An 8,518-nucleotide genomic window follows, 5' to 3' on the forward strand; every position below is an offset into this window, starting at 1 on the left:
AGACATACGAGTACTGCTTATACTGTAAGGGTATGATATCCAGAAAAGAAGTTTCTCGGCATATGAAAAGATGTGCTTTAAGACCAGAGAATAATGCTGAAGAGAAGCTGAAAGATAGAGTCTTTGGTATAGCATCTACTCAATCCACAATGTCTCAGCCAATTTCAAGTGAACTCTACTCAGTACTGGGCAAGATGCACAAGGATGATGTGTCTAGTGCAATAAGGAATGATCATTATATTATGCAGTTGGCTCAGTCTCTTTTTAATAAGCATGGAAGTGACAGATCAAAGCATGAGTATATAAGACAGAAAGTAAGGGAACTTGGGAGATTACTTGTGACTTTGCGTCACACAACAAGAATCCATAATATGGAAGAGGCAATAAAACCAGCCAACTTCTTTATTCTTACTAATGCTGTCAAGAGAGTTTCAGGTTTTGATACTGAAACCAGCACATTCAAAGCCCCAAGTTTGGCCCTGAAGCTTGGACATTCTCTCAGAAAAATAAGTGATATTATCATGTGTCGTGCTCTCATGGAAGAGGATCAAGAGGCGATCGATTCAATCAGGAGGTTTCACACACTTCATGAAACAAAGTGGTCTGAATTCGTTTCCCATTCAGCCTTATCAAACCTGAGTGAGGCAAAATACAACAAGGTCGACAGCCTTCCACTGACCAGAGATGTTCAGAAGCTGCAGTTATATCTTGGTCAGCAAGTGGAATCAGCTAGGGAGAAACTAGGTGATAACCCAACAGCAGGAACTTACGCAGCACTAGCAAAGGTGATCCTTTGTCAAGTGATTTTGTTCAATAGGAGGAGGGAAGGTGAAGTAGCACGTATGACTGTCAAAAATTTTGAAGATCGTGACATGTCCAAACTAAACGATGACATCAGCTCTGGGCTTACAGAAGTTGAGAAAAGGCTTTGCCAACAGTTTGCCAGAGTGGAACTGAAGGGGAAAAAAGGACGAAAGGTGGCTGTGATCCTGACTTCTGATATGACCGATAACCTGTCACTCCTCGTTAGTAAGAGGAAAGAGTGCGGGGTATCTGAAAACAATATGTACCTTTTCGCCATTCCTTGTAGTGATGGTCACTACAGAGGGCAGTTTGGTCAGTTTGCAGATGCTTGCGGAGCTGAACATCCTCAGAACCTCAGATCAACTAACCTTCGCAAACAGATTGCCACGATAAGCCAAGTCATGAACTTGAAAGATAATGAACTAGACCAGCTGGCCGATTTCCTCGGCCATGACATCAGGGTCCATAGAGAATACTATCGACTGCCCCAATCAACAATTCAGCTGGCTAAGATCTCCAAGTTGCTCATGGCCATGGAGAAGGGAAGTGTGAAGGACATTCAAGGAAAAACTCTGGATGAAATTGGTGGTATGCATGGTTTATATGTTGTTAAATCGGCTTGGTGTTTGTGAATATGGTTGGTCTAATAACATTTTTTCAATTTTATAGATGACATAGATGGGATGGCTACTGGATCACAGCAACTCCCTGATGCTTCCACATTGCGAGGTACTGAAATTATTGTATTCTGTGTTATAGACTTTGCCGTTGTATTGATAAAATATTTAAAATTTAAATTTTTATATATTTAGATAATGTTATTGCAGTTCTGTTTGTACTTTGCTGTGTAGTTAATACCATTTACAGTGAGGAAAGTAAGTATTTGCTATTTTGCAAGTTCTCCCACTTAGAAATCATGGAGGGATCTGAAATTTTCAGCATTGGTACATGTCCACTGTGAGAGACAGAATCTAAAAGAAAATTCCGGAAATCACAATGTATGATTTTATTAAAATATTTTTGTATATTACTGCTTAAAATAAGTATTTGAACACTTGCTTATCATGCAGATTTCTGACCCTCAAAGACCTGTTATTCTGCTTTTAAACAGTCCAACTACACTCTGCTCATGATTCTAATTTAGCAGCACCTGTTTGATGCCGTTAGCTTTCATAAAGACACATGCGCACCCCACAATCTGTCAAAAGTGTTGCAGCAACATGAGTAAAACCAAAGAGCTGTCCAACGACACAAGAGACAAAACTTTAGACCTTCACAGTGCGCGTGCACGCATGTGCGTGTGCGCGATGGAGCGTGTGCAGGTGACTGTGCGTACCCTCTGCAAGACTCCTGCAGGCGCCCCTGAATGGAAGAGGCTAATGTCTTCCTCGGACTGGAGCCCCACGTAAGATCTCAGCTCGTGGGGTGTCAGTGATGCTAAGAAAGGTGAAGAATCAGCCCAGAACTACACGGGACGAGCTGGTCAATGACCTGAAGAGAGCTGGGACCACCGTTGGCAAGGCTACTATCAGTAATACACTGAGACGTCATGGTTTAAAATCATTCATCACACTGAAGGTTCCCCTTCTTAAGCCAACCCATGTCCAGGCCCGTCTGGAGTTTGCCAGGGACCATCTGGATGATCCAGAGTCATGGGAGAAAGTCCTGTGGTCAGATGAGACCAAAATAAAACTTTTTGGTCTAAACTCCATTGTTGGGGTTTGGAGGAAGAAGAAGGATGAGTCTCATCCCGATAATACCATCCTACAGTGAAGCATGAGGGTGGAAACATCATGCTCTGGGCTGTTTTTCTGCACAGGGGACAGGACCACTGCACTGTATTAAGGAGAAGATAAACGGGGACATGGATTGTGAGATTTTGGGCCAAAACGTCCTTCCCTCAGTCAGAGCATTGAAGATGGGTTCTGGCTGGGTCTTTCAACAAGACAAAGACCTGAAGCACTCAGCCAGGAAAACCAAGGAGTGGCTCCGTAAGAGGCATTTCAAGGTTCTGGAGTGGCCTCACTCCAGACCTCTGTCCAATAGAAAATCTGTGGATGGAGTTAAAAGTCTGTGTTGGCCCAAAACATGACAGATCTACAGAAGATCTGTGTGGAGGAGTGGGTCAAAAGACCTTCTTCAATGTGTGCAAACCTGGTGAAGAACTACAGGAACTGTTTGGCCGCTGTAATTGTTAACAAAGGCAATATTAATATAGTTTGACTCAAGTGTTCAAATACTTATTTTACAAAGAAATATACAAAAAACTTGTTATAAAATCATACAATGTGATTTCTGGAATTTTCTTTTAGATTACGTCTCTCACAGTGGACATGTACCTATGATGAAAATTTCAGACCCCTCCATGATTTGTAAGTGGGAGAACTCGCAAAATAGCAGGGTGTTCAAATACTTACTTTCCTCACTGTATGTAAAATATATATATATATATATATATATATATATATATATATATATATATATATATATATATATATATATATATATATATATATATATATATATATATATATATATATATATATATATATATATATATATATATATATATATATATATATATATATATATATATATATATAAATAAAATTTTTATTATTTTTTTTGCTAGAAAAATCTATCAATGACAATGAAGAAATATTAACTTCTGTGACTTCTGATTTGCCTCACTTCTCCGAGACTGCAGCTCAAGGTACATTTTCAATGTTGTACTCAAAGTTTGCCCAACATATCTTATGTAATGAGCTGGGATCTGTGAGTTAGTCCTGTTCAGAGACAAATCCAGTGAAATGTGCAGTAACGTATTTTAACAGCGCACATCACGTATGATAACGATGCTCTCTTGTTTCATTAATGCCACTTGCATCTCTGTTTTTCATTGCATTAAAAATGAAATCAGACTTTACTATTAACACTACTATGCTGATTACGATAACCTGGGATTGTGTATAGAACAATATTACTAACCATCAGTACATTTTTACATGGTCGATTGTTAGTTGTTCCATTCCTTATTGTGACACTAATGCTTTATGACTAGTATTTTGATGCTTCATCAGTTTTGGCCAAGCAAGATTTGGCCTGTACAAAATCTACATCATTTCCCAGTAAACTTATTACCCAAGGTATTGTTGACTTCATCCAGTTCAGCAGCACTGCCATGTGTATAGTTATTATAATAGAACTGGCTGTCACTGTCCCCTCTGTGCCCATGGTGTTTAGGCAGAAAGCCTCTTTAAGCCCATACATTTATACTGTGCAATATTTTTTAGATGACCAGGGGAATGATGCCTGTGTGACTTCTGGTTCACCTCCTGTCCCTGACTCAGTTACTAAAGGTATGATACAAATCAGATGCCATGTCCATCACTAGGCACTATGTGCAGTCAACACCAACATCATGTGGTTAGACATTATATAACATATAAAGAAGCTGAATGTATTTTGTGTTTACCAAGCAGTGTGATGAACTATCATGTTAATGAAAACAATCAAACTTTAAATTTTATCAGGTCTACAGTCTATTTATTATCACACACAATTTGTTTAGACAAGTACCAGCTTGTTTTCACAGTTTTGAACACCATCTCTACCTACAAGTGCATCTCACATGATCTTTTTAAACTTCAAATTTGTTTTGTTTTATTGAACAGGTTTACGTGTTTCAGCAAGGCGGTGTGTGAAGAGACCATGGTCTGAGGAGGAGATAGGAGCGGTGATGAAACATATGAAGCCTTTTATTGAAAACGGTATCACTGTCACCAACCAGCAGTGTCTGAAGTGCAAAGAAAAGGAACAACCTATCTTGGAGACGAGATCTATTCAAAACATTCGAGATTTTGTGCGCAACAGAGGACTGGCCTTTAAAAAAAATAAATAAATGTTAAACACTAAATGCACTTTTTTACAGTCTGAGCCTTTACCTTTCTGGGCCTGATTTCAAGGTTAGTGTTCTCCATTCAAAAAGTATGTAGTTGACTTCACTGTGCTCACAGGCAGTGTTTTGTTTTGATGTGTGGTTAGCCTGAGTCTTTTAATGCCAGGATTCACTTTTATTTTCCTTCAATAATTGTTACAATGCTGTCCTTTTAAGGAATTGATTATTGAGTTGGTTATATTAAATATAGTTCAGTAATTCAACAAATGTGTTGTGTGTTGATATAAGTCTTATGTATAAGTCATGGTGTCAGCCCGACTCACCCCTGGTGTGCAAAGGTGCTGTTTTATTGGTCAGCCACTCAGTGCCAGTTTCTTCAGGACAATGAAAAACTCTATAATACATAGTTTGTTCTAGTTGATGCAAGCACTGTTGTGTTATGCTTCTAGTTGTTTTAATGACACTTTGACCACCTGTTAGTAGATCACAACAGATATGATCTGCGGTGTTTTATGTAAGCTTGTATGTCAGATTGTAATGCTCATCAGAAAAAACCAAAATATAGTCTTTTTATTATTTTTTTAATTTATTCATCCATCCATCCATCTTCAACCGCTTATCCGAGGCCGGGTCGCGGGGGCAGCAGCCTAAGCAAATTTATTCAATTTTACTATAATGATGTATCAGTCACAGTCTTATAATACACGTTCTTTTCTAAGAAGGTTATACTTAGTGCATGTGTGAGTATATGTATAGTGAACTGGCTTTACACACCATGTGTCCTTTTAAACCAGATTTACTCAGAGTGTGTGTGTGTGTGTACAGTAGACTGGCTTTACACACCATGTGTCCTTTTAAACCAGATTTACTCAGTGTGTGTGTGTACAGTAGACTGGCTTTACACACCATGTGTCCCTTCAGAACAGACTATACTTTGTGTATATGTATGATGACATCACTGACCTTGTACACCAGACTGTCCTTATAGACCGAGCTACAGAAAAGTCTCTACAAACCACCAGAATGTCTGAAAAAATAGCCTTTCTTATATCTCAGTTGAGCAAAGAAAATGTTTAAATTTTAAGTTGTGTATAGGTTTGCTGATTTTTTTCATGATTTTTGATATGCATATTGTAGCTCTAGCACCTCTGGAACCCGGTGTCCCCATAGCCCTATGTCCAGTCTAATTTGCCAAAAATTTCAGAAATTGTCCCTCTAACCCAAGAAACGGGTATAGGTGTGTGTGTGTGTGTGTGTGTGTGTTTGTGCAACATTGGCATTTGTTTACTCAGATCCAAGGCTGACCAAAGCTCTGTGTTACAACCTACATACAAAAGACACACATTCACAATATATGGGTACACAAGTCTGTTTTATTTCAAAGTGTTTCAAACTTTACAGCGTTTGCAGACCCAGTGTCCATCATCCCTGCATTTGGCACAGGTGAATTTCTGACATGTTGCACAGGTAAACCTGCTGCGATTCCTGTTGCAGCTCTCTTGCACCTGGCACTGCGTTGTCTGCGTTGTAATATTTCCTTGTGCTGCATGAATCGGCCACGAAGTTGCTGAGCTAGAAGACTCAGAAACAATCTTCTTTTGCCTGTCCACCCTGTACATGCCTTGTACAAAATGTAGGCATTCACTGCCGCCAGGTCCAGCATATTGTAGAAAACCGCTACTGGCCACCTGCGTGTTGCTGATCTTACGGAATACATCCATGCCATTTGGTCCAACACGTCTACACCACACTGTAAAAGCAGAGAGAGAGAGTCATGAGTATATGTTTTTTTTTCCTATAGGCCTGTATAGCACACATCAGAAAACATTGTTGCACTGGTGTAAAATTGTACACACATTCACATACCTTCATGTGGTTATAGTCTGTTATCGTGTTGGGTTTCCTCTTTCTGCCGTCACCGATCGTCACGTCTTGGTGCATGGAACTTGGAACACACAGAGTCTTGTTTTTTTTAGGTGCATAAATTGTCAAGGAGACACTGCCACTTCTAAGCACTGAAGTGGAGAATACCTCTCGCTTTGCAGTATCTTTTGCAAGTTGAGGAAGTTCACGCCGGACTTTATTCACCGTGCCCAGTAACGTTGTTTTGCGCTGCAGCAGTCTGTGCGACAGTGACAGTGAAGTAAAGAAATTGTCCGTTGTGACATTTCTCCCATCATCCAAAAACGGCTCCATCAGTTTCATGACCATGTTCTCTGCCAGCCTCTCTCCCTTCTGACGACTGAGGTCCTTTCCCAAGTAAGGAGATGCACTGCAGACATATTTGGTGTCCAAATCCGTGGCCATCCAGAACTTGATCCCAAATTTGTCTGGCTTGGTTGCAATATACTGTGTGAATGGACAACGAACCTTGGCAAGCAAATCTTGCAGCTGGCAACAACGGCCGTGCATTCAGTATAGCTGTGACTTCCACAAGAAATGTGGTCAAAATCTCATGAGTAAGTTGAAGCATTTCTACCAGGCATTTCTGAAAGTTGTAACACAGAGGTTTTGCCTGCCTTGGATCTGAGCAACTCTGAGTGAGCAAATGCAAATGTGCCAGGCCTCAAGGATAATGGGTGGTTTGCACAACAAAAGCTGTAGGAGGAACAAGCTGACGACCTGTGAAAATCTCAGCAGGGGTGCTTAACACCTCGGGACTTGCACCAGAAAATAAAAAAGCCAGTAATTCTAGGGGGTGTTGGCTTTAGGGAAGTTACGCAAATTTGCGCAGGATAGTAAACCTAGTGTTAAAGTACTCAATTATAGTATTTGTGCCAAAGTTTAGTATTTCTGCCAAATCATATTATGTCTGCTAAATCATAGTGTCTGCCAAATCATAATATTTGTGCCTAAGCGCAGCATTTGTACCAAAACATAGTATTGCTGCTATATCATAGTATTTGAGCCAAATCATAGTATATGTCCTAAAACATAGTATTACTGCCAAATCATAGTATTTGTCCTAAAGCATAGTATTTCAACAAAATCACAGTATTTCTGCTATGTTATAGTATTTGTGCTTGTAGAAAAACCTGTGTTATTGTGAGCTACATTACCCAGCAGCCTCTGAGCAGTGAGGGAATTCATGGGATTCATAGATGGTCTTCCTTCGTTCCTGGGCTAACGATTGAGGAGAGAGCTGCTGGGAAGGGGAGCAAATAGCCCATCCTGTATTTGTTGGGGATGGTGTGTGTCACATAAACGTGAGTTAATGTTCCATGCTTAAGATGTTTACCCTGCTCCTTGTGTGTACTGGTTTTAGTTACCTTTAGCGTATGTGCTAGTTAGTGATAGCTATGGCAGCCCAGTTATTTTATTGTTTTGGGCTTGTTCCTGCTTTGTTTGTTCCCCCTGCAAATTTATGTGAATTTGTACACTGTAATATTGTTGTATTACGTAGTGGCTAAGTAGGAGGCTGACTGTTACTAAGTGCATCAGTGTACATAGGTCATCTGTTGTGTTGGAGTGCCCTCTTGTGGCGCCTTTTGGGTAGTGCCTTAGTAAACGTGAACACTGCAAAGAAGTGGTATCAGACTGGTTTGTAGTGGAGGAATTTTTTTGACAGTTTCTTTCATCTTTAATCCGTATTCATGTTGTAATGTAGTAACTTTTGTGGCACAAATACCACAATATGGCAGAAATACTATGTTTTGGCACAAATACTTTGATTTGGTATACTTTAGCTTCTTCACCCCTTTTCAGCAAAATTTTCATTTTTTTCATCCCTTTTCAGCACAAATTCCAGCTTTTTTGGCAGTTTTCAGAAAAAAAACTATTTCCAGCAGAAACTCTGCTGATTCACCTCTTTTCAGC

At 39.8% G+C, this 8,518-nt stretch overlaps 1 protein-coding gene and 1 long non-coding RNA gene across 2 annotated transcripts; one reads left to right on the forward strand and one right to left on the reverse strand.

Moving 5' to 3' along the window:
- Nucleotides 1–769: 769 nt before the first annotated feature.
- On the forward strand, nucleotides 770–4,851 carry LOC134643853 (uncharacterized). Its single transcript, XM_063496467.1, has 5 exons — nucleotides 770–1,392; nucleotides 1,474–1,533; nucleotides 3,437–3,517; nucleotides 4,098–4,163; nucleotides 4,479–4,851. Exons 1-5 carry the CDS (start codon nucleotides 843–845, stop codon nucleotides 4,703–4,705), a joined length of 984 nt encoding a protein of 327 aa, XP_063352537.1. The 5' UTR covers nucleotides 770–842; the 3' UTR covers nucleotides 4,706–4,851.
- A 1,420-nt stretch (nucleotides 4,852–6,271) lies between these two features.
- LOC134642661 (uncharacterized) lies at nucleotides 6,272–6,904 on the reverse strand. Its single transcript, XR_010096320.1, has 3 exons — nucleotides 6,734–6,904; nucleotides 6,569–6,647; nucleotides 6,272–6,452 (listed from the first exon to the last, which is right to left on the reverse strand). It is a non-coding gene; the product is annotated as an uncharacterized LOC134642661 (long non-coding RNA).
- Between the last annotated feature and the right edge of the window lie 1,614 nt (nucleotides 6,905–8,518).

This window comes from Pelmatolapia mariae, linkage group LG15, assembly GCF_036321145.2.
Source record: "Pelmatolapia mariae isolate MD_Pm_ZW linkage group LG15, Pm_UMD_F_2, whole genome shotgun sequence".
Classification (NCBI taxonomy): domain Eukaryota; kingdom Metazoa; phylum Chordata; class Actinopteri; order Cichliformes; family Cichlidae; genus Pelmatolapia; species Pelmatolapia mariae.

Bases quoted from the DNA above. Each gene is read 5' to 3' on its own strand.
- LOC134643853 (XM_063496467.1), top strand. From the start codon at position 843: ATGACTGTCAAAAATTTTGAAGATCGTGACATGTCCAAACTAAACGAT. The intron at 1,534-3,436 runs GTACTGAAATTA...TTTTTTTGCTAG, and splicing joins TGATGCTTCCACATTGCGAG to AAAAATCTATCAATGACAAT. The intron at 3,518-4,097 runs GTACATTTTCAA...AATATTTTTTAG, and splicing joins CTCCGAGACTGCAGCTCAAG to ATGACCAGGGGAATGATGCC.